This window comes from Rhinatrema bivittatum, chromosome 2 (genome assembly GCF_901001135.1).
Source record: "Rhinatrema bivittatum chromosome 2, aRhiBiv1.1, whole genome shotgun sequence".
In the NCBI taxonomy this organism is placed as follows: domain Eukaryota; kingdom Metazoa; phylum Chordata; class Amphibia; order Gymnophiona; family Rhinatrematidae; genus Rhinatrema; species Rhinatrema bivittatum.
Window position 1 is genome coordinate 134,089,135 of NC_042616.1, and position 25,209 is coordinate 134,114,343.

The 25,209-nt window shown below is 44.3% G+C and overlaps 1 protein-coding gene across 1 annotated transcript in view; it reads left to right on the top strand.

The window, feature by feature from the left end:
* MKX (mohawk homeobox) overlaps positions 1-23,547 on the top strand; it is a 178,523-nt gene extending 154,976 nt beyond the window's left edge. The window contains exon 7 of the mRNA XM_029592612.1: positions 23,174-23,547. Within this exon, the coding sequence (XP_029448472.1) occupies positions 23,174-23,360 (187 nt within the window). The 3' untranslated portion in view covers positions 23,361-23,547. The remainder of the gene's footprint in view (positions 1-23,173) is intronic.
* Positions 23,548-25,209: the final 1,662 nt, after the last annotated feature.

Consider the following 25,209-nt stretch of genomic DNA (forward strand, 5'->3'; position numbering starts at 1 on the left):
AATCAAACCCCTTGCTAGCTCAATTCGTAGCTGCAAGTAAAGACCTTTTAAACTGGAAGCGGATGACATCACTACGGGGGGATGCCCCCGAGGTTCTCGCCCTTGCCGGTACAAATTCTGGAGCGCGCGCACCCTTACGTCATCAGGAACATGGCAGATCCGCAGCGTCAGGCCAGCCCGGGGATTCCAGGAAGTACGGCGAAGAGAAGCCGTGGCAGCATCTGTCCATCAGACCCAAAGGGAGTCGCCTCTAAGGTAGAGAGGGTGGAGCGAGGGTGAGAACAGGCACAAACGCAACACCTGGCAAGTATCCTAAAACTAAGTCTATCCCATGTTACTGTTACTAGTAATAGCAGTGGCTATTTTCTAAGACAACTTAATTAATAGCAGATAATGGACTTCTCCTCCAAGAACTTATCCAATCCTTTTTTAAACACAGCTATACTAACTGCACTAACCACATCCTCTGGCAACAAATTCCAGAATTTAATTGTGCTTTGAGGATCAAAAATGATATTTGGGTCATACAAGAAAAAAATCCACCATAGACACTCCATTAATATCTTGTGCTTAATCTGTGGACCAGTCCTTGAGGGTTATTTACCCTTACAATTACTCTCTCTTTGTTCACCCTTTGGAGTCCTGTGATCCAAGTACATTTAATTTTGCCCAGGACGTCATTATGTCTGGATGGTTTCTTGCCTCAGCTGCACTGGTCTTGTTGTAGTCCTCAGAAGCAATTTTGCTATCTATTGAGGTAATTTTAAAAAGAACTTCACATGAAAATATATCATACTATCGTAGCAGGGAGAATCATTACTTCAGGTCACTATTCCTCAGGAAACACTTTGTAAACAGGAGGAGTTGTTCCAATTAACTTCTTCAATGAAGATATTTTGACATAAAGTACATTTTCTAAGAGATGAATCAGAATCTTCCATATTGCATGCACTAGCCACGCATTCTCAGGACCCCTACGTTCATGCTGGCAAGAACTCACTCTGGAATGGGTTATAGGGATCACTAGTCTCTAAAATATTCCCTTCAGTACCTGAAATCCTTGAATCTGAACTGGGTCCTCTTCAAATTGTATCCTCTCCTTTTTATCTCATTCCTTTTATACCAGGTTAGCACAGGTACACTGAATGAGCAAGCTAGTGAAACTCTTTCTCCTCTTCAACAAAATGTGCAGCAGGGTGTTGCAGGTTCCCAGAACCCTCCTGCTGAACCAAAAATCAGGAAAACCAGAACAAAATTTATTTTGCACCCTAGAGACAAACCCTAGTGTTATGCTTTTGTATGGATGTGAACCCTGGGTCAAGATGAGAGATGTCTCCGCCCACAGGGAGGAGCCCTGTGGGCCTCACCGTCAATGGGCAAGGTCTCAGCGACGTAGGACACAGCTATATGATAGACTTTATTATGAAGGAAGGAAAAGCAAAATCCCGTAAAGCAGGGACTGCAAATAAATACAGTTCTGAGCAATGGGTAAGCCCAGGGTGATACCACAGATGAGAAGATACGGTAGTGGCCCGCAGAGCGGGGTACGCCAGGAAATCCCTTCAGTCGAGTAGATATTACCTCAGAAGTGCAGATCCGGTAGTGGCCCGCAGAGCAGGGTACGCCGAGGATGACTGTACTGGAGATGATGATGAACCAGTCTGAGGTGTAGGAACCTAGAAGTGGATCTTGATTTGGTATGACAATACCCTTCAGCACAGGGTGTACTGGAACAACTTCTACTGAAGAGGAACGGTAGTGGCCCGAGGCACGGCTACACTGCAGAGAAGCTTCAGTAAAGCTGGTATTGCTGAAGTCTGTAGAAAGGTACTCACAGTGGTAGTTCCAGGAGAGTGGCCCAAGAAGCGGGTCAGGTCGTAGTCTGAGGCAGGAAGGCCCTCCGAGGAGTGGATAGCCAGGAATGCGGAAGGGCCCCTGAGGAGCGGATACCCAGAGCGTCCACATGCCAAGAGCAAGTCTGGAACAGGAAGTCCAAGAATGGAGTGGATTCAGCAATGAGGGAACTCCTTGCTAACTCGTAGTAGCAGAGGGCTGGTCAGCTTAAGTACAGCAGCGAGTTGACATCATCGGGAGGGGATGCCCCCAAGGTTCCTACCATGACGTGTACAAAGGAGGCCCTTGCACACGCGCGTGCACCTTAGGTGATTCCGGAGATAAGATGGTGGTCGGCAGCGCCCACACCGTCCCGGGGAGGTCGGCGTTGGTTAGCAGAGGCCGCCATTCTTCCTAGGATTGACAGTGCAGGGAAAAAGGAGGTGAGCATGAGAGGTTGCAGCCGTCTGCGACCAACGAGCGTAACACCTAAGAGTGCAAGCTAACCTCCCAAATAATGGGGAAACTTACTATTCATTTGCTGGTCCAAGATCTTTACAAAAATCAAAGGAAAAGCTCACCAAATTTTTTTTTCTTCAACAAGGAGCTACTTCCAGAACACATGCAGCTGAAACACTGTTAGTGTCCCTCCTTCCGTCTCTGCAGGGAAGGGGGGAAAAGAGTTGTTCTTTCTCCAGGTCACTATTCTTTTACCACTCCACACTGCTCTAAACTCATACTGCTTCTGGAAAACTTTGGGGTCACTATATTCTTTGATGGAATGATCCATTGTGGCACCTCCAGTGGGGGGGTGCATTTGCTAAATAATTCAGTCTACCTCCCAAACATGGCCAGATATGTTCTCTTTAAGAGAAAGATATTGGTTAGTAAGGACCCAATGGGTTCTTACTTGTGTAAAAACCATTGGCTGATATTTTCTTATGATAAACGTTGCTGTTAAAGAGAGAGTACTGCTTTGTCTGCAGAAGATTTTAACATACTTTTTTTCTTTTAAGTAATTCATCAGACTCTACATCCTATGCAAGCAGCCTAACACTCTGTTACCATACACAGTATACCCCTCCCTTCCAGTCTTGCCTCATCTTCATAGTCTTAGTCTCATGCATACACTAACAGTGCACACATGCATACACATGCCTGCACCTCCAGTCATATGCATCATTCATATTTACACATAAGTATAACTACAAGAAATAATACCACACAGCATATTTATAGGAAAAAATGAAGCCTTTACTAAAAATAATGAGGTCTATATTCAAAAAATTTGTCAAGGAAGTACCTTAACAAATCTTTGGTTTCAAAAAATGTCTCCCTGCTCTCCATTTAAATTTTGTCCAGGGTAAATCATTATCAGCATAAAATGTTTCTGATAAGTAGAAGCAGCATTGGGTCATTCTAGGGGCAGGGCTTAACTGTAACTGGTTAATGTGGATATTCAGTACTATCCAGATAAAGTAATTCAGGCAAGTCTTGTCTTGCCAGAGAGCTATTCTAAAGTTATCCAGATAGCTTTATCCGGGTAACGTTAACTTTAGCAAGGCATATTCTGCGGAACATATATCCTGTTACATTCTGCTGAATATGTGAGTAACGTTACCCAGCTTTACCCAGTTAACTGTCCCACTCCCTGTCTTACTTAATATGGATCTCAATGTAAAAAAAAATAATTCCTTGCAATCTAAATCTTCTTTTGTTCTCTTTTGGGCAGCTAGCAGATCCTTCCTTCTTCTCCTTTGACTCTTTCCTCTTCTTTGGTTGCTTCTGGCACTGAAGGGCCATCATGTCATAGCTTGGCTGAAAGGGAAAAGAAACAACTACGAAAACATTCTCAAGAGACATCTGGTACAAAGCAAAATATTGCATTTAAGATGGACAGCAACAGTGTATAGAAACTATATACAGCTGCACATTTATTTATTTATTTATTTATTTTAAAATATTTGTGCCCCGCTCATCTACCATTTTGGGCAGTTCACAAAGTATCATTCATAAAAATACACATTAAACATAAATCATCACATTAAAAAGCACAAATTCATAAAAATATAAAAAACAAAACCAGCCTTTAGTTAATAAAAACATTTAGGGGCCAGACCATGTATGGCTCTAAACAAGATCATAATCAGCATAAATTTGGTAACCATTGGAGTCTACACAAATTAGAGGATATACAGTATGATTTGAAAGCCATGAACTGGAAACAATGAATGCAGCTATATTTTGCATAATTTGAAATCCTTAACCATGGAGTATGGTAAACCCACATTTTTTCTTTAATTTAACTAATTTATTTATTTGATTTATATTTCACCTTTTAGCCACTTCGAAGTGGATTACATTCAGGTACTGTAGGTATAAGGCCCCACATGAAAAAGAGCTATCTGTTCCACTTTAGGGTAAACCAGTGTATGCATGTAAAGAAAATCAGATCCTTCAGAGAGGGAGCTTTATGGTTAGTTTATATTCCACAAAATAAATTTCATAACAAGAGAGGAAGAAGGCAATATAAGGTATAAACAGCTACATATAGTCACTGAAACAGAAAAGCTCAACTCCACAAAAGAGAAAAGAAAGAAAATAACAGAAGACAGGATAGGTTGTACTTTATTAGGAATAAAACTTACTCCACACCCGAATAGTATATAATTTTCCTTTCAATGTAATAGCAAACCACACCCAAAATAAGTATAGCAAACTGCTATAAACCAGGTTCCTGCTCCCATGAGCTTATCATGTGTTGGAGTCTTAGAATGAAGACCAAGCTGCATTTGGATCTGAGTGATGTGTTTGGACCTGTCCAAAAAAAGGGTTTTCAACTCTGCAGAGACTACAAGCTGCCACAGCCAAGGTGGAGGAATATAAAAATCTGTCAAAAAACCCTGTGTACTCTCCTGTGAATGACAAATGTTCTGCAAAAACCAGCATCCAGCACTCACACTGTTCATAAGTTGGGAAAAGGGCTGTACTGTTTAGCCTGCCCAGAGAACAGAACTACATAGCCAGGAGAAGAGGAAGCCAAAGGAATGCTGGGAGACCATTTAAGGTAGAAAAGGTTTGGTTTGGCTGCCCTGTCTTTGTGTATGGGGCAGGGATGACCAGGAGTTAAAGCCAAGAGCCAGGAAGAGAGGTGTATATTTGGCAGCCCTGCAATCAGTTCTTCTTCTGAAGAGCTAATTATCAAGAGGGAGAGATAGATGTCTGCACTCTGAAGAAATAGAGAGACAAACAGCTGTTCTTTTACGTGTAAAATCCCAACAAGGGACAGAGGAACAAGGAGCTGAGAGACTGAGAGACTTCTTTCCATAGTTATCCAGACCCAGAAGCACATGGCTGGATCATCCTCCTGAGAGACTGAGTTAATTAATCTAGACTTGCACAGAGTGTATCTTAGCAGTGGAGGGAGAAGTTTTATTTCCTTGCCTTTTGTTATAAATTCAGTATCTCATCTTAACTGCTTCAGTCTTTCAGCCGAAGTCAAGCATAAACCCTTACTGGTAGGTACTGGAAAAGAAAAAATGGTGGACCGTGGTCTTTCTGTAAGAGACTGAAACAAGGCCCACTTTCTGTTTAGTATCAAGTAAACCATGAGGAAGCTCCCCAGGAGAGAGAGATCTTCCACACACTGCAATGCTCATCTATTTGTTTTGTCATCTAGCCAGATCCATCATCAAGAGGGGTGTCTTTATTTTCTTGATTGTTTTTTTCCCCACACAATTTTGTGTTTGGGACAGGTTGCACCCTTTACAAACTGATGACATTGGGGTGGATCTGTACCTTCCCCCCCCCCCCCTTTTTGAATACTCAGGGATAAAGACAATTCTTCTCTGCTCCCCCCCCCCCCCTTTCTCTATTAGCATTCCTTCTTCTTCTTTTTTTTTACTCTCCATATGAGTATGTTGGTTGCCCTGGCTAACAGGCCATACCCAGTGTTATTTTTGCATTGCTTGATATAAAATAAGAAAACTAACATGTTTATATTATACTTCTCTAATGTACTTTTCCCATTTAATGTTCTGGTTGGATTTACTGACTATTTACACAATTGTAAAAGGGTTAATTACTGTTTTATTCTGATGTGATGATTTTTATCTGGTTTGTGGTGCCACAAGTGCGAAGTTGTTTGGGAAGGCACAGAAGGGTATTGGAATGACTGGGACCCTGTCTCATCCCCTACTCAGACTACAAACCCGAAGATAAATCATATTAGTAAATTTCTCATGTGGTACTCCCCAGCCCAAGCATAGGGGTAACTCATAGTCCGGACCCGGGGGGGGGGGGGGGCTACATAAGCAGTAAGCAGGGTCTGCTTACTGCTTATGCTGTTTCACAACAAATATATTTTCAGATATGGGGAAAAGGGGCACAGCCAGGAATAGAAGAGGACAGAGGAGATAAAGAATACATGGGAATTTCAGTTTAAAGTTCCATTGTATTTTTTATTGCATGTACTTTGCACTTGCTGCCATGGAGTTTCAAAATTTCCCTGCTGAGATGCAAAGAATGGGTAAGCAATTGAACAGGTATGCACACAAATATATAAAAAAAGAAATACTACACTGTATATGCCATGCCAGATGCCACTGTATATTCCATGCCATTCCCACATGAACTCAAACACAAACACACATAGAAACATTGAGGCTGCATAGTAAGACAGATGCAAAGGACTAAGACTTAGGGAGAATAATTATCAATCATATTCACATTATTGCATGTGTGCATGTAAGTGGATGCACAGAGGTGTACCCTAGTATTTTATAAACTGCATAGATGCAGCTGCGCAGTTTATAAAATGCCAGGTATTTATGCTCCAAAAGTACACACATATGTTTCACAATGCACATATGTTCTACTGCAATGAAAGCACTTAATTTTCCTGTTTTATAAATATATGCACATACATTTTAGGTGTGTAAAAAAATAGAATATGTACATATAAAATCAGGCATTTTATAATGTATGCATGATTAAATACTGTCTTATGCACATATTTGAAATCACCAGTTTGCTGATACCTCTTGTTAGTTCACCAAGACCCTCTAGCACTTCATCCTCAACCCCCATTAGTTCACTTAGATCTCCCAACCAAAAATTGCAGACAACAGACAAGTCAGCTATCATTTGTGCTAGTTAATTAACAGGTGTAAAATTACATGAAGTGATATAATTTTTCTCACAGGTCAAGCAGGATGGTAGTCCTCATATATGGGTGACAAAACAGGATGGAGCCCAATCACGGAACACTTTTGTCAAAGTTTCTAGAACTTTGACTGGCACCTACTTGGCATGCCCAGGATGGCACTAACCCTACAACCAGCAGGGGTCCCCCTTCAGTTTTCTTTTTTCCGCGCAGCAGTAGCCACGCGGCTTAAGGGGCTCTTCAGAGATTCCTGACAGGAATTTTCCTCATGAAATTACTATACAACTTTCTACCCCACAGGGGTCCCCCACTTTCATTTTTACGTCCGCGGTGGTCCGGTAAGTTTTTTTTACCTGATTCCGGTCAATTCCCGTTGAGTTTGGCCTTCACAGCCTACTGGCCATCAACCGCACCGCAGCTAAGTTTTTTCACAGGCCATGGCGTCGGGGTTCCGGCGATGCCCAGACTGCACCCGCACAATGTCCATTACTGACCCTCACTAGGTATGTGTAATGTGTCTGGGTAGCGAGCATGATGTCCTTACTTGCACCAAATGTGCCCTTATGACACCTAAAGGTTGCAAGGCTAGAATGGAGAAAAAGGAACTTCTCTTTCAGTCAAAAACCCCGACGCCGTCCATAGCATCGACGTCGTCTGAACAGACACCGTCTACGTCGCACCATCATCGGGCACCGGCCGGTGTCCGACCAGCATCGATGACTCCACGTCCATCGACACCCTCTGTTCCCCCTCATGAAAAGGACAGAGGTGACCATCGAGAAAAGCATCGGCATCGACATCGCAGGTCTCAGACCGTCGACGCAGGCAAGGCCTCGACGTCGTCATCGTCTAAACCGCCATCGAAGAAAGCCCGTTCAGAAAAGGCACCATCCCTATCTGTTTCAGTGTCACCGAGGCAACCTTCACCGGGACTGGTGATAGGAGCCATGATTCCACCTCCAACGGTGGTCCCTCCGGCTACGCCTCCGCCTTCTCCTCCTCCGGCATCGGGGCTCCATGCTCCAGGTTTCCGAGAGGAACTGGATCAGATGATTCAGGAGGCCATCGGCAAAGCAATGCAAAGCTTCAAGGTTCCATCGACGCCGATACCGGTACCAATGCCTGAACTGGTAGCCAATCCCATTCCAGTAGCTCTAGCACTATTACTCACAAGAATGAAAGCGCTAATCGCTTCTTTTCCTCCGAGGGATCCGACGACTCCAATGGACCCGGTGCCTTCCTCTCCGATTCCTCTTTCATCAGCAGACGAAGGAGAAACACCGTTCCTTCCACCATCGGGAGTGCTTCCGATGCCTAGATCATCGGTTTCACCGATTGTATCTTTGTTTCCATCGGTGCCACCATACCGTCCATCGATGCCCTCAGTGCCACCATCGGTGCCACTGGTGACACCATCGATTCCTTCGGTGCCTCGCCCAAGACCTTCAGGTATACCAATTTTTCATCCCTCCAAGGACACTGGGGGGTGCAGGAGAATCCCTACGATACCTGGACTGACTATTCATCCCAGGATACCGATGACTTGCCATCGCCACCCTCTCCTGCTGAAAGCAGGAAGCGTTCTCCGCCAGAGGACTTGTCCTTCATTAATTTTGAGAAGGAAATGGCTGAAATGGTTCCTTTTCAACTTCAGACAGAACAAGATGATAGACATCAGATGATGGATCTTTTTCAATTTTTAGATGCTCCTAAAGAACTAACATCTATTCCCATCCATGATGTCCTCCTGGATCTTCTCAAAAGAAATTGGGAACATCCTGGTTTTGTGGCACCAGTCAATCAGAAAGCTGACACTACATACCTAATCAGTCAACTCCTGATTTTCAGAAATCCCAATTGGACCACCATTCAATGGTTGTTGAGTCAGCCCAAAAGAAAGCCCAAAGATCCAAGCCTCATTCTTCCTATCCTCCAGGAAAGGAACAAACATTCCTGGATGCTATAGGTCGTCATATCTTTCAAGGGGCTATGCTTATATCCCACATCGCCTCTTATCAACTTTATATGACCCAGTACAACAGGGTCCTCTTTAAACAAATACAAGACTTTGCTGAGTCCCTACCTCAACAGTCTCAAGACCACTTACACGCCCTAGTTCAAAAGGGTTTAGAAACGGGCAAGCATGAGATAAGATCTGCCTATGACGTTTTTGACACTGCTTCCAGGGTTTCAGCAACAGCCATTTCTGCAAGGCAATGGGCCTGGCTAAAGTAGTCTGACCTACGGCCTGAGGTCCAGGATAGACTATCTGATTTGCCTTGCACTGGAGATAATCTTTTTGGTGAGCAAATACAAAAGACAGTGGCGCAACTCAAGGATCACCATGAGACTCTTCGCCAACTCTCCTTGCTACCTTCTGAATATCCTGCTAAGCAAACATTCAGAAAGGAGTCCAAGAAATCCTTTTACCACCAAAGGAAATCTTGTCCTCCTCCATCCAAAGGTCGCTCTACTAAGCCTTATCAGAAAGGCCAGTCCAGGCAACCTTGCAGGCAAAAGCCGCAAACAACTCCTCAACCAGGTCCGGCATCTGGTTTTTGACTTTTTTCTAGAGAGCAGCATTCAGACTCCACTAAAGCATGTACCAGTGGGAGGCCAATTGTGCCACTTCAGCCACATCTGGCACTCAGTCACCACAGACCAGTGGGTGCTCACCATAATAACTCAAGGTTATCATCTTAACTTTCTTGCCATTCCACCGGCTGCCCCACCTCGACTGACGTGGAGAACATCAGACCATTCACCGCTCCTGGAACAGGAGATTTCCCTCCTCCTCCAGTCCAGAGTGATAGAACCAGTGCCCTACTCCCAACAGGGCTTCGGATTCTACGCTCGGTATTTTCTAATCCCAAAAAAGTAAGGTGGCGTACGCCCGATACTAGATCTTCAGGCCTTAAGCAAGTTCCTCCAAAGAGAAAAGTTCAAGATGGTGACCTTGGGTTCCCTCCTCCCCCTTCTACAAAGGGAAGACTGGCTCTGCTCTCCAGACCTCCAGGACGCTTACACACATATCACAATTACTCCATCTATTCGCAGATTTCTGCGATTTCTCATAGGCCCAAAGCACTACCAATATCGAGTGCTACCATTCGGCCTAGCATCTGCTCCACGAGTCTTCACCAAGTGCCTCATTGTAGTAGCAGCATTCCTCAGAACTCAAAGTGTCCACGTCTACCCCTATCTCGACAATTGGTTGATCAGAGCTCCCACACAGCAAGCTGCTTTGACGTCCCTACGTCTCACCTTACAAACCCTGGTCTCTCTGGGGTTTCTCATCAATTATCCAAAGTCCAGCTTGGTCCCATCGCAAACCCTGTCGTTCATAGGAGCAGACTTGAACACCCTCAAGGCAAAAGCATTTCTTCCTCGAGAACAAGCTCTCATCATCTCCTCTCTCGCCCATCAGCTGCAGTCTCGACAGCGCTCCACTGCATGTCACTTTCTGGTCTTGCTAGGACACATGGCGTCCTCAGTACACGTCACGCCCATGGCTTGTCTCGCCATGAGGATCCTACAGTGGACTCTAAGGTCACAGTGGATTCAGTCATCTCAACCACTATCAGCTGCTGTCCACATAACCAACCCACTTCGTCTATCTCTAGCTTGGTGGAGGAATCAGGCCAATCTCCTTCAAGGCCTGCCTTTTCAAGCTCCAGACCCTCAAATAACCCTTACAACCGATGCCTCCAACATCGGTTGGGGAGCACATGTTGCCAACTTACAAACTCAAGGGTCTTGGTCTCCAGAGGAAGCCAAACACCAGATCAATTTCCTGGAGCTACGAGCAATCAGATATGCTCTCAGAGTATTTCAGGATCGCCTCTCCAACCAGGTCATCCTGATTCAAACGGATAACCAGGTGGCCATGTGGTACATCAACAAACAAGGAGGAACAGGCTCCCACCTCCTGTGTCAGGAGGCTGCGCAGATATGGGCGGAGGCCCTCTCCCACTCGATGTACCTCAGGGCCACCTACTTGCCGGGAGTGGACAATGTGTTGGCAGACAAGCTGAGACGCACCTTTCGACCACATGAGTGGTCTCTCAACCCCACAGTAGCGGACTCGATATTCCAACGTTGGGGTTACCCTCACATAGACCTCTTTGCATCACCTCAAAACCACAAAGTAGAGAACTATTGCTCTCTCACTCGCAGCCAACACTCACACCCAAGAGATGCGTTCTCCCTCTCATGGGACGCCAGTCTCCTATATGCATTCCCTCCATTTCTACTTCTCTCGAAGACTCTCGTGAAGCTACGTCAGGATAGGGGAAGCATGTTCTTGATAGCACCTCACTAGCCACATCAAGTGTGGTTTCCGATTCTTCGGGACCTCTCCATTCGCAGGCACATTCCCCTGGGGAAGGACTCGCTTCTAATCACGCAGAATGAAGGGTGCCTACGCCACCCCAATCTTCAAACTTTGTCCCTGACGGCTTGGATGTTGAAAGGTTAATTCTTTAGCCTCTTAACCTTTTGGAGCCAGTTTCCCGTGTCCTGATTGCTTCACGGAAGCCTTCCATGAGAAAATCTTATCTTTATCTTCTCAGTCCCTTGATCCCTTTACCTGTTCCACCACGAAGTTTTTAGACTATCTCTGGCACTTGTCAGAATCAGGTCTAAAAACTTCCTCCATCAGAATGCGTCAGTGCGGTGGCTGCCTTCCATAAAGGTGTCGGGGACGTTCCTATTTCGGTACAGCCCCTCGTAACACGTTTTCTGAAAGCCTTGCTTCACCTCAAGCCTCTACTGCGTCCTCTGGCCCCTTCTTGGGACCTCAATCTGGTTTTGGGTCGGCTCATGAAACCACCTTTTGAGCCTCTCCAATCCTGTTATCTTTGCTTTCTCACATGGAAAGTGTTATTCCTTTTGGCAATAACATTTGCTCGCAGAGTTAATGAGTTACAGGCCCTAGTTACCTATCCACCTTACACTAAACTTCTGCAGGACCAGGCGGTACTCCGCACTCACCCTAAGTTCTTGCCTAAGGTAGTATCGGAGTTTCACATTAATCAATCCATTATACTACCCACCTTCTTTCCCAGGCCCCATTCTAATCCAGGGGAGCAGGTTCTGCATACCCTCGACTGCAAACGGGCTCTAGCATTCTATTTAGACCGTACAGCTGCCCACAGGCAAAGTACTCAATTGTTTGTTTCCTTTGCTGCCATCAGATTGGTTCAACCTGTGGGTAAGCAGACTCTCTCCTCCTGGCTAGCGCACTGCATTTCTTTTTGCTATCAGCAAGCAGGCAGTCCACTTCAGATCGTGTTAAAGCACACTCGGTCAGGGCCATGGCAACTTCTGAAGCGCACCTTCGCTCGGTGCCGCTTTCTGATATTTGTAGGGCTGCTATCTGGAGTTCTCTCCATACCTTTACAGCCCATTATTGTCTAGACAAGGCTGGAAGACAAGATTCCATCTTTGGCCAATCTGTCTTGTGCAACCTTTTTGCAACTTGATATACCAACACCCTTCCGCCTGCCCGTTAGGGTTTAGGATGCCCTCTACCAAATTCCACCCCAGTTGTTGTGCCTGTTGCACGTCTTTGGGTACATTTGGTGCATATTCGGACATCCTCGGCTTGGTACTCACCCATATGTGAGGACTACCATCCTGCTTGTCCTGTGAGAAAGCAAAATGTTGCTTACCTGTAACAGGTGTTTTCACAGGTCAGCAGGATGTTAGTCCTCACAAAATCCGCCCGCCACCCCATGGTGCTGGTACGTTACGTTTTCTTATTTTTATTTTTGGCACTTACTTTAGCTTTCAAACAAGACTGAACGGGGATCCCTGCTGGTTGCAGGATTAGTGCCATCCTGAGCATGCCCAGTAGGTGTCAGTCAAAATTCTAGAAACTTTGACAAAAGTGTTCCGTGATTGGGCTCCATCCTGTGATGTCACCCATATGTGAGGACTAACATCCTGCTGACCTGTGAGAACACCTGTTACAGGTAAGCAACATTTTGCTGTACACAAATATCTCTTATAAAATAGCAACTTCCATGCATACCTTTTGACACTGTCTCAGAACATCTCTAGCCCATTCTGTTTATTTGCCTTAAATGTGCACTCGAAACTGAAAATACAAGCGTAATTTTGATGTTTATAAAATAGCATGTATGAGAATACAGGCTAACATATTTTTTATGAATGTTTTATTGTGTGTCACCTTGGGCCTTGGTATTGGTGTCTCACAAATTTTTAATAAACAAACACAAACACTTATGCAGGTACATGCAAATTTTCCATGTGTAACCCCTTTGAAAATTTACTCAATATGGTAGCCATTCATAAGGTATTACAACTGGCCTCTTGGCTCTTTGTGCCCCTCAAGACTCACCTGCAGCTGCTGGGGCACCCAGGAGTCCACAAACTCACTCTCCTGTTATCCAATTATGCAGGAGGAAGGGTCAGCCTGGAAAACATAAAAGATAAAAAATCATTTAGCTCACAATCTAGACAAGATCAGAGCAAACTACAAAAACGCTATTAGTGTTCCCTCTCACCCTTGCAGCACACGTTGCACCCTTCAAAGCTGTATAAAACCCCTAAACTTTCTACACATAAAGGCGAATATTAAAAGCCCTATGCATATCAAAGCCGGGAGACTCACACAGAAGTCGGGCTGGCAGGCGCCACGCAGATTTTAAAAAGTATACACGTATCTCTTTCGCCGATAAAGGGGCAGGGTGTGGGCATAGGTGTTCCAGGATTTTTGAATGAAACCAATGTGTAAATAACTTAGTACACAAGCGCGTGCCACAATCCCCGACCGTGTAACTTTACTTCTGCTATGTAAGTAATAAAATACAAAATTCTCCGCAAGTCAGCGGGGTTTTAAGGGTTTGTTATACAGGGTAAAAGGGAGGCTATTTAAGTAGGGGGGGGGGGGTTTTAGGAAGTCCTATCCTTTAGCTAGGCAAATTGGGAAAGAACTGGAGAAACTGGTAATTCGGCACGTGTTCCTACTAAAATCCCCCCACGTAAGCGGTAGAGGTGGCATTTGCATGCACATGTGCGCATCCGTATAAACATATGCACACGTGTACATGCAATCAGCCTATTTTATACCATGGGGTAGATTTTAAAAGAAGCGGGTGTGGCCTACATGTGCACACGCTACCCGGCGCGCGCACATGTACGCACGATTTTATAACATGCATACGCAGGTGCATGCATGTTATAAAATCTGGGGTCGGCGCACAATTGTGCACCTTGTGTGCGCCGAGCCGCGCTACCTTCCTCCATTCCCTTCCCCCTAACCTAAACTTTCCCCCTTCCCCTAACCTTCCCCCCCAGCCCTACTCTAAGCCCCCCTGACTCTTGTCTTACCTTTTGCGCCTGCAAGTTGGTGGAAGTACAAGTTGGTGCAGGTGCAAGTTGTGCGCGCCGGCAGCCTGCCAGCATGCGATTCTCCGACACAACGGCAATGGCTACTTTGTCGGAGGCCTCTGGCCCCACCCATGCTCTGCCCCCGGACCGCCCCGCCCATGCCACGCCCCCTGGCCGCATCCTTTATAAAGCCCCGGGACTTACACGTGCCCCGGGGCTTTACGCACATCACTGGGCCTTTTTCAAATAGGCCGGTGTGCATAAGGCCGGTTACGCGCGTAAATCCTCTGGATTTATGCGCATAACCCTTTTAAAATCCGGCCCTATGTGCACATATATGCGCACATGTTATAAAATGGCTGTGTTTCTGGGTATGAACCAGCAAATGCATGTACATGTGTGCCTGCGCGCCGGTATGAAAGTTATCCTCATAGCGATTATGGGAAAATACATGGATACGTCATATTTATCAGGTTTGGCAGGAGGATCCTTCCAGAGTACTCCGCAGTGATCCAATATTGGTCTCAGAAGATCAGCTCTAGGAAGAGAATTAGTCTGGCAAAAAGCTAGCTGCTGCCATGGTCATGGAGATTAGGGGTGTGCATTCGGATTGACCGCATTAGTAAAACGCAACTCATATTTTTTTTTTACTTAAAAAATTGATTCGACATAAACGATCGGATTTCCCACATATCGAACATAGATATGTTCGATATGTGGGAAATCGCGATTGTTGAGCCAAAATAAAAATATAAACCCCCTCACCCTCCTTAATCCCCCCCCCCCCCCCCCGACTTACCACAACTCCCTGGTGATGGAGCGAGGAGTGAGGACGCCATTTCTGCAATCCTTGGCGAGAAGCATGTGACGTCGGCGGCACGTCGAGTGACGCCGGCGTCACGTGATTCCCGGCTCGTTCGCACCGGATGGCTCGTTCGGCCCAAAAAGAACTTTTGGCCAGCTTGGGGGGGTCAGGAGGCCCCCCCAAGCTGTTACAGGTAAGCAACATTTTGCTTACCTGTAACAGCTTGGGGGGGCCTCCTGACCCCCCCAAGCTGTTACAGGCTGGCCCAAGCTGGCCAAAAGTTCTTTTTGGGCCGAACGAGCCGTCCGGCGCGAACGAGCCGGGAATCACGTGACGCCGCGTCACTCGACGTGCCACCGACGTCACATGCTTCTCGCCAAGGATTGCAGAAATGACGTCCTCACTCCTCGCTCTATCACCAGGGAGTTGTGGTAAGTCTGGGGGGGGGATTAAGGAGGGTGAGGGGGTTTACATTTTTTTTTTGCACATATGTACATATACCCAACTCATTGGATTTTTTTTATGTCCATATTGGCCGCAAGTGGGACCCCCTTTCGGACATAAAAAATATGAACATAAAATTTTGCTCTGCACATCCCTAATGGAGATCAGTCAGTCAGTCAGACAAAGCACAATAACTTGTGATTCCTGCAGTTTTATAGGTGTAGTGTTATTGCAAGGGCAGCACAACAAGGTAATTTAAAAGGATGACATCTGTTTCTGTTCATTTAGCTAATTGGAAGATATTCTGTGCTCATTTTCCAACATTTAATCTTATAAGTTTCTCAGAGTTTCCTAAAATTTGAGCAACAGATAAAATAAATAAATAAAATGTGCAGCAACCTTTATTAAAGAGGCAGGAAGCGTGATTGATTCTAGATGTCTCATGTGCTTTCTGCATGCCCTGGCTGTCTACATATCTTACAACAACCAATAAGGATGTGCACAGCAAAAATTGTTGTATAATTTCATATGTTGTTTTGTATAAATAGTTTGGGTTTTTTTGTTGTTTTGTCATTGGTTTCAGAACATAGTGCATGCTATTGGCAAATAGTGCAAGCTATTTTCTGATATGAAAAACAAGAACAAAACAGGAGGTCTGTAGAGACTCCCTGTCCCACCACCCCTCCGCTGCCCCTGGAGGTGGCTGTTTCCCGCCGCACAATTTATAAACTATTAATATTAATCTCTGCACGTATTTATTCTTCTGATATGTACTAATGCACTTACACAGAACTTTAAATAAAACAAGGCTGCTAAAGACAAGACCCAAGGTTTTAACTGAAGAAATTGCTTCCTCCTTAACTGTGTCTCCCTAAATACATCCGGAAATATTTGTATTTTTTGGCCACAAAACAAGGCATTCTTATATTTAAAGTATTGCCTAAAATAGATCTCCTTATCAGTGGTCAAAGCAAATGAAACAAGAAAGGTTGAACTGGTGGAGATATTATCCTCAGAAGTTTGCAAAAAACAAAGAAAGATCTGGGCCCGAAGGAGGGAGCAGAACATCTGCTCCACCATCTTCATTGCTAGGAGCCTTCTTTTTTATCAGGAATATGGTAGCAACTAGAACACAGGAATATTCTAGTCAGTAGGAAATGAAGAGTTTCAACCACATAGTTCTTTAAAAAAAAATTCCTCTCCTAAAATCAAAGAAGAATAAGGAACATTCAGCAAACACATGTTATTAGACCTAAGTTTGTTTTCAATCAATTCACATTTAGAATACAAAAACAATTTATCCTTAATTCCTGCATTTGACACTAACCGTAGGTTAAAAGAAAAAGCAGCTTGAGCAGAAGCATGAGATTCCAGTGAGGCAAGCCTTAAATCTACTTCCTGAAACTGATTAGCTGTATTGGTAGAGAACTGGCATCACTGAGCAACACTATTCGTCAATTTGGAATCTATACCAACATTCAACAACTTTCCATATATCTTTAAGGGATATACCTTTAAGGGAATCTCCCATCTAAAGGTCTTAACGGAAGAAATACTGGGATTGGAACTGGAGTAACATTCTTTCCAGTATTTCTAGTGCACAGTCAGTGCCTTCAGGTAAAGAGGAGGCAGGCATAAGGAGAGCCTGGTCTAGATTAACCTTTTGATACATAGTAGCTGGATCCAAAGGATTAAGAGGAGGAGATCTAACCTCGGCACTCAAGGAGAATTCCTCCAGTTTCTGTGCAGTGATGAACTGGAGTGAACGACACGTAAATCCATCAGTCCACAAATCAGAGTTAAAGTTGAAGTTTGGGAGGGAAACAAAACTTTCCCCTTCCTCTTTTTTTCCATTCATTCACTTCTTTGAAATTGAGAGACCAGGCTCTCCTTATGCCTGCCTCCTCTTTACCTGAAGGCACTGACTGTTGTTTGATCTCCTACTTGGTTACTCGTCAAGTTAAGTTTATAAACTACTTGCTGTTTTCACTATATTAACACTGGGGCGGATTTTAAAACCCCTGCGTGCGTAAATCCGGCAGGATTAACGCGCGTAGGGCCCTCGCGCGCCGGCGCGCCTATTTTGCATAGGCCGCCGGTGTGCGTAAAGCCCCGGGACGCGCGTAAGTCCCAGGGCTTTCGAAACAGGGAGGGAGGGGGCGTTCCCGAAACGACGCGGCGTTTCGGGGGCGTGCCGTGGCGTTTCGGGGGCGGGCCCGGGGGGCGTGGCGCCGGCCCGTGGGCGTGGTCGAGGTCTCCGGACCACGCTTCCGGGACCGGAGGACGGAGCGGGGCTGCCGGCGACGCGCACAAAGTTAAGGGGGGGGGTTTAGATAGGGCAGGGGGGGGTGGGTTAGGTAGGGGAAGGGAGGGGAAGGTGGGGGGGAGGGCGAAGAAAAGTTCCCTCCGAGGCCGCTCCGAAATCGGACCGGCCTCGGAGGGAACAGGCAGGCCACGCTGGGCTCGGCGCGCGCAGGTTGCACAAATGTGCACCCCCTTGCACGCGCCGACCCCGGATTTTATAAGATACGCGCGGCTACGCGCGTATCTTATAAAATCTGGTGTACTTTTGTTCGCGCCAGTGGCGCGAACAAAAGTACCCGCGCGCGTAGTGTTTGAAAATCCGCCCCACTATGTTTAGCCAATTCTTCCTTGCTCTCTTGTCCCGAATTGCAACTCCCTGTTTTTTGTAACTTCCTCCTATTCGTTTGGTTATCCCCTGTTATGCTGTAAACCAGTACGATAAGATATTTATCTTGAGCATCGGTATATTAAAAGATTCTAAATAAATAAATAAATAAATAAAATAAATTAAGGCTGCCCTGTGCCTTTCCCAGGCTTTCATGTATTTCGTTGCTGAGTTTGCCTCTACTACCTCTCCTGACGTTCTCAATCCATTTCATGCATCTGCCGTCCTTTTTGTGAAGAAATACTTCCTAGTGCTGTTTCTGAGTCTGCCTACTCTGAGTTTCATATCATGACCTCTTGTTCTAGAAATTCTTTGCCACCAAAACATGTTTGCTTCTTCTGCATTATTTAAGCCTTTGTGTTACTTCCATGCATCTGTCCCTAGTGCTCTGCTTTCTCTCCTCTCTGCTATTGATCAATTAAAAAAAAGTTTAAAAACACTTCACTGATGATTTGAAAACTGGGCTGCCAGTTGAGTTGAGTACATAGAGATAATGGTAATGAATTTAAGAATAAATCAACAGTTTTATAGCTACATTCACTGGTGTGATGGTGCCCTTTATCATTTTTTCACTTTGCACAAATTTAATATATATTTTATAAAGTTGACCAACTAATAGTATCTCGTAATGCTTTTTATTCCTCTCTGTTTTGGATGAAATGTAATCGTCATGGGTAAGGGCATACAGATAAAAACTATGCCATATATGACATGAGGATTGGAAGATTTTTGGACAGATTTAATCAAGTGAATGATTACTATCTCAATGTTTCTGTTTCAAACACAGGTATCAGTTAGTGAAATGAAATAGGAAAATATCAGTTAGTAATATTACTAATACAAATATTAATAACAAACATGACAGATATGAGATATTGAATTATTGAACATATAATCAAATCCAAATGTCTACTGTAACATCAGAAGACATGAAATTTCATTCTAAAGCTTAACTTTACTACATGGTCAAACAGAGAAAAATAATCAGGATTTCAGCCTAAGACACTAACGGGTAGGTTTTAAAAAATGCCGCACGCATAAAAAAACGGGGGTCGCGCACGTGGCTGGGCCTGGCGCGCTCTGTGCGCATTCTCAAAGTGGCCCAATCCAGGCACGTAACCCCCATTACGCACCGAAGTGCCGGGCCCGCTCCAATGGGGCAGTAAGCAATGAAACAAAAAATAGGAAAGGTAGGAGAAAGGGTTTAGCTGACGGGGAGAAGAGGGGAAGAGGGAGGGAGGTAAAGTAGGGGGATAGGGAACTGGGAAAAGGGACCATCGCGTCACTGCACGTAAATTAAAAATTTAACACCCCCCCCCCCCCCCGTGCGCGCGAGTGTTAAAATCCATCGTGCATGTGCACGCGTCCCTCGTATTTTATAACACGCGTGCTCTGACGCGTGCGCCGGGAAGCGTGCGCACATGGACACACGTGTGCGTAAAATCTACCCCAATGTTCTTTGATTACTGGTGCAAACCCCATAGGTAAATGTACCCCACAGATTTTGCAGCAAGCCAGGAACTTTTTATTATTGCCCCCATCTACGTAAATAAACCACTAAACCCATCTAAGATATTAATTTGGATATCCACCTATACAGAAGGGTCATCATTATTACTTTAAATACCTTTGTCTGCTTTTCTGTATTCTTTGAAATTAATTCCTATAGGATAGAGTGATTTGATATAATCAGATCTTTAGGAAAAGTGCATTTTCAAAACCTCGCATAATGAAAATAACTAAATCAAGTTTACCTGTTTCAGAAGATTATTTCTGTTAGTACACACAGAATTACAGCTTTCCAAACTGCAAGGACTGTGCAAAGAAATTTGCATTCATATCAAAATCTGAAAGTTAGTATATATGTTTTTTAATTTATTAATAGAAATTTTATCAAAGTTTCCATTGTAAATAGTGGTGGTTATTCATCAGGTTTCTGAGCACAAACCAGTTTAACTCATTTCTCTCAAAGGAAATGTTCAGAGGTCCTAGGGAAGGCAGGATTCAATTGGCTGAGTGTATCTTGGCACTGGATAGTATCCAGCTGTCTATACATAGTACTACAGTATTTGGCCTATGATAAAATGATAGGATGGGAGAAATGTTAAAGACAAAGAATAAAACCCATATATAGGGGTGGATTTTAAAAGGGTTACACACGTAAATCCTCAGGATTTACGCACGTAACCGCTCCTGTGCGCACTGAGCCTATTTTGCATAGGCCCGGCGACGCACGCAGAGCCCAGGGACGCGCGTATGTCCCGGGGCTTTGTGAAAGGGGTGGGGTGGGGGAGGGACCGAGGCCTCCGGCACAGCGGCTGAGCCAGGGAATCGCGCGCCGGCAGCCAGCCGGCGCGCGCAAGTTATGCCTGCCAGAGGCAGGCATAATTTACAAAATAAAGGTAGGGGGTATTTAGGTAGGGCTTGGGGCCGGTTAGATAGGGGAAGGGAGGGGAAGGTGGGGGGGGACTGAAGGAAAGTCCCCTCCCAGGCCGCTCCGAAATCGGCCTCGGAGGGAATGGGGAAAGCCATCGGGGCTCCCCTAGGGCTTGGCGCGCGCAAGGTGCACTAGTGTGCACCCCCTTGCGCGTGCCGACACCGGATTTTATAACATGTGCGCAGCTGCGCGTGAATGTTATAAAATCCGGTGTACATTTGTGTGCACCGGGTAGCGCGCACAAATGTAGGCCACAAGTGTAGGTTTAAAAATCTGCCCCATAGAGTTTCCATGATTTCTTGAGCATCTCATACCAACTGTTTCTTATTGGACTAGCAGCTACTGCAGCTGAGCTTCAGATATGTAATGAGAGGTAGCAGTATGTAGGACTAATGCAGATATTGATTTAGTCTAGAGGATATAACTGCATTACCGAAGTTATCTGCGAGAGAAATAAAAAGATTAAAAAATGTACAGAAATTGTCACTGAGATTTAGAAGCCAATGTACTAAGCTATGGTATAACTGGCCAATAACACAGATTATATTGGCCAGTTTTACCATGTGCATTTTCTCCCACAAAATCCTGGGTTAATGGCTAATGCCTAATAATCTAAAGAGTGTTTATTCTGGGGGCTTTGCTGAAATTATTTTACTGGAGTGGTAATGCATACCCTGAGGGGGGGGTTCCCATCTGCTGTTCCTGGGAAAAAGCAGTCCCTCCCCTCCCCGGGCAAGATTCAGCATCCTCCTCCCAGCAATATTCATCTCCCCGTTCCCCCTGCAGCTTCTCCTCTCCCTCTTCCCCTGCAAGAGTCAAGCCTGCCAGCTCCTCAGGAAACAGGCTCCCCTGCAGCCTCCCCAATCCCCACCCTATCAATATAAACTCCCGGCCTACTCCATAGTCAGACATTCATGGTCCAGGAGGGAGTCATGGGTTCTCTTGGCTTGACGGTACCAAAATCTAATGGTGCCGGCTGACCATAAGTTGTCTTTCCCCCCCCCCACACACACATATGTCAGGGTAAGGCAAAAGATGTAAGATCAATTGGGGTCATTTTGGATTTTGACTCCAGTGGGCCAAAAGGGCTCATACTCCCTATCGCCTCCTGGTCCATGGACTCCTGGTCCAGGGGGTGTAGGCTGGTCGGGGGGTACAGAAAAGGGGGGGGGGGTGGGAAACCCTTTTCATGGTGAGGTGCCATGGGAGGGGGCTGAATCTTGATGAGAAGCCCACTGAATCTTGCTCAGGAGGGCTTTATTCTTGCTAGAGGCAGTGGATGGTGTAGGTCAGTTATTGCATTGCCTGTGGGATGATGCAGATTGCATTGCCTAATGTGATTTGTGTTAAACCTATTTTAATATTAATGAACTTACATGAGGCACAGTTCATTAATGTTTTTAACATTTAAGCTTGCATTAGCTCTGCGTCGAAGTAGGCTAATGAGCATGTGTCAAGGGTAATGAAGCGTTAATGTGAGTTACGTTAACACAGCGTTACCCTCAACTCGTTTTAGTAATTTGGGCCCTTGGTGTTGTATCCTATTGCATGACACACAGGGTTTCTGATGTGTGACCCAACGATTGATTAATTGGGCAACCTTGGGGGCATACAATGTACAAAACATGTTTTGAAAATAGAGATCAAAATATACATTAACTTCAACAAAGTAGGATTTTTTGAGGGGGAGGGGAGATTAAACTTTTGACTCTATAAAGCCCTCTTTCAGTCCATTTTTATATATGCTGTGTGATGGCTGAAGGCAGCTGATTTTGCAGATTAGAACTCACTTGCAAACTGATTGGGTATAAAAGTTAAATGAGGACTGTAATGAATACATAAAATTGTTCTGAATGGAAGCATTGCCAAGGACTAGAAAATAATTTGACTCTACCATAGCAATGTTTAAATGTCAGATCTTGAAGGCATGTTTGTTTATGAATGTTTGGAAATGCCAGCAAGGCCAATGGGGTATAACTGCATTGTACTATGATTTCAGAAACCCGGAGATTGGACCAAGCAAGTGTGACAGGTGAGTAACATGCTCAGTATCAGATCTGCATATTTAGGGGTAGATTTTCAAACCCTGGCGCACGTAAATCCCAGGGTTTACGTGCGTGGTTGGGCCTTACGCGCGCCAGGCCAATTTTCAAACAGCCCGGCTATGCGCGTAAACCCTGGGATGCGTGTAAGCCCCGGGGCTTTAAAATGGGGCGGTCCGGGGGACGGGGAATGGCGGGGTGGGGCGGGGCTAGAGGCGCAGGCAGGAGCAAAAGGTACAGCAAAAAAAACTGGGCTAGTTAGGATAGGGATGGGGGAGGACAGGTTAGGGGAAGGGGAAGGTAGGTTAGGGTCACGCGCACGCGTAGGTTTTGAAAATCTACCCTTTAATCATTTAGAGAAGCATGCATAACACTTTTTTTTGTTTCACTTGATTTAATCTAGTGCAGCCAATAAGAAAGGAGCAAGCAAAGATGAAACCTACTGGAAGGAGATCAATGCAGCAATGGCCTTAACGAACCTTGCACAAGGAAAGGACAAACTGCAGGGAACTACTAGCTGCATCATTCAAAAATCTTCACATATATCAGAAGTAAAGACTGTTAAAGTGCCATTAATTCAACAATATTAACTAATCCTGTACTTGATCACACTGACATTTCATTGTACTAAAATCAGGTCCTTAGATATGAAGCAAACAAGAGATTAAAGGTTCCCCCTTTTAATCAGTAAGCAGGCTGTTCCACCTGCCTCAGGTTCTTTAATTGTATAATATTAATTGGTCTGTTGCTTCTATAAAAGATATAAATTATGTTAAAGAACCCAGGATTTTATTAACTTATTTTATATTACTCAAGCTATATGTAAATTGTCAGCATTGCTATTGCCATGAGTGCCTTGCCTTGAAAAGATAAGCTATAACGTGGGCATAATAAATCATAGTTATGTCTCAAAATGTTAATGCCATAATCTTTAATCTTTTTATATTATTGCAGATGGGTCTCATCAGTTGAGGGTTGACATTCTGGCTGAAAGCCCTTGAAGGATGCAATATCTCTAAATAAATTATGTGAAAAAAAAATCAAAAACACACAGTTCTATTAAGAATTGTTATATTAATTTGTATTAACTCAGCAGTATTATTAGCAATTGTGCAGTATGTTTTGCAGATGTCACTGGGACTGAAGAAAATGTTTTTTTGGTTTATGGACAATATTGCGTTCTGAAGTACCAAAGCAAATTATTTCCATTTAAAGGGCAAAATGCCCTGTAACACACAGACTGAAGAATTTTAATCTGTTCCAATTAATTCTAAAATGAACTTTTATTACGACTGAAAAAAATCTCTGTGTTTGAGACAGGTACCATGAAATTATTTGTGATATCTGTTGGTGTTCACCCTTCCAGGAATCTGTGAGAAGCTTAGAAATCAGTGTTGGTTTGTGTTACTACAACTGTTACAACTGTAAAATTTAAAGCGTATTATGCAAAGCTAGTGATATATCTTTTTTGGTTTTGAATTACTTTCTGTTTAGTGAGAAAATTGTTTTTGGTTTATTGTTCCCGAATTATTTTTAATTTGCATATATCAAATTAAGACAACTGAATGATAGCACTCATTGTAAGACAAGTCAAAGTTAAATATAAATAATACTAGTACTTCAGCGGGCTAATTTTCCAAATACCAGCACTTCTGCAAAGTCAGTTACCCATCTTTCACTTTGAAAATTATCCCGAAAAACTACCCACTATATTGACAACTACTAAATTATATTGGTAGTTTTCCTGAGATTATTTCCAAGGCATATGTTTATGCAAGTACAAATCCCCCCAATCCCTAAAGGAGCCTAATTTTCAAACCATTTCCAGAGCAAAAGTAGTGCTTTATATCTGAGAAAACGGCTTTTTGAAAATTGCCCTTGCTGTTTGCGGCTAAACTCAGGCACATACCAATACCATGAAGATAAATTTCAAACATCTCCGCACGGTGGCATATTCGCATATTTATAGCCGCCCACAGATTTCAATAGTGTTTATCGTATACGCACGTCTTATAAAATATGCATATGACGGCTTATGCATGAATACATGCAATGTATTGAAACCACACTGAACAAGCGTACTTTCCCTACCTTATTTAATTGCAAAAGTAAAGTAGGACTTACTTGTGTAAGCTGGCAAATTTAAAAATATTTGCGCGTAAGTGAAATTAACCAGCTTACCAATTAGTACATTAGTTCCACCAGTCCTTCTTCAGGTCATTGTTCGTCAGCCTGAGCTCCACCCAGACCTCACACCCAGTCAGTACTACACAATAAACACAATTAATATTGCAGGTGTAAAAACACCAGATAATTAGCAAGAGTCAGTTTGGCAAATGAATTTGTGTGTGCTTTAAAAAATAGTACGTGCATGCGTGAAGTGTTGGCCCAGCCCTGAAATGTCCCCTGACCACCTCTGTTTTATGTGCGTATATGTGT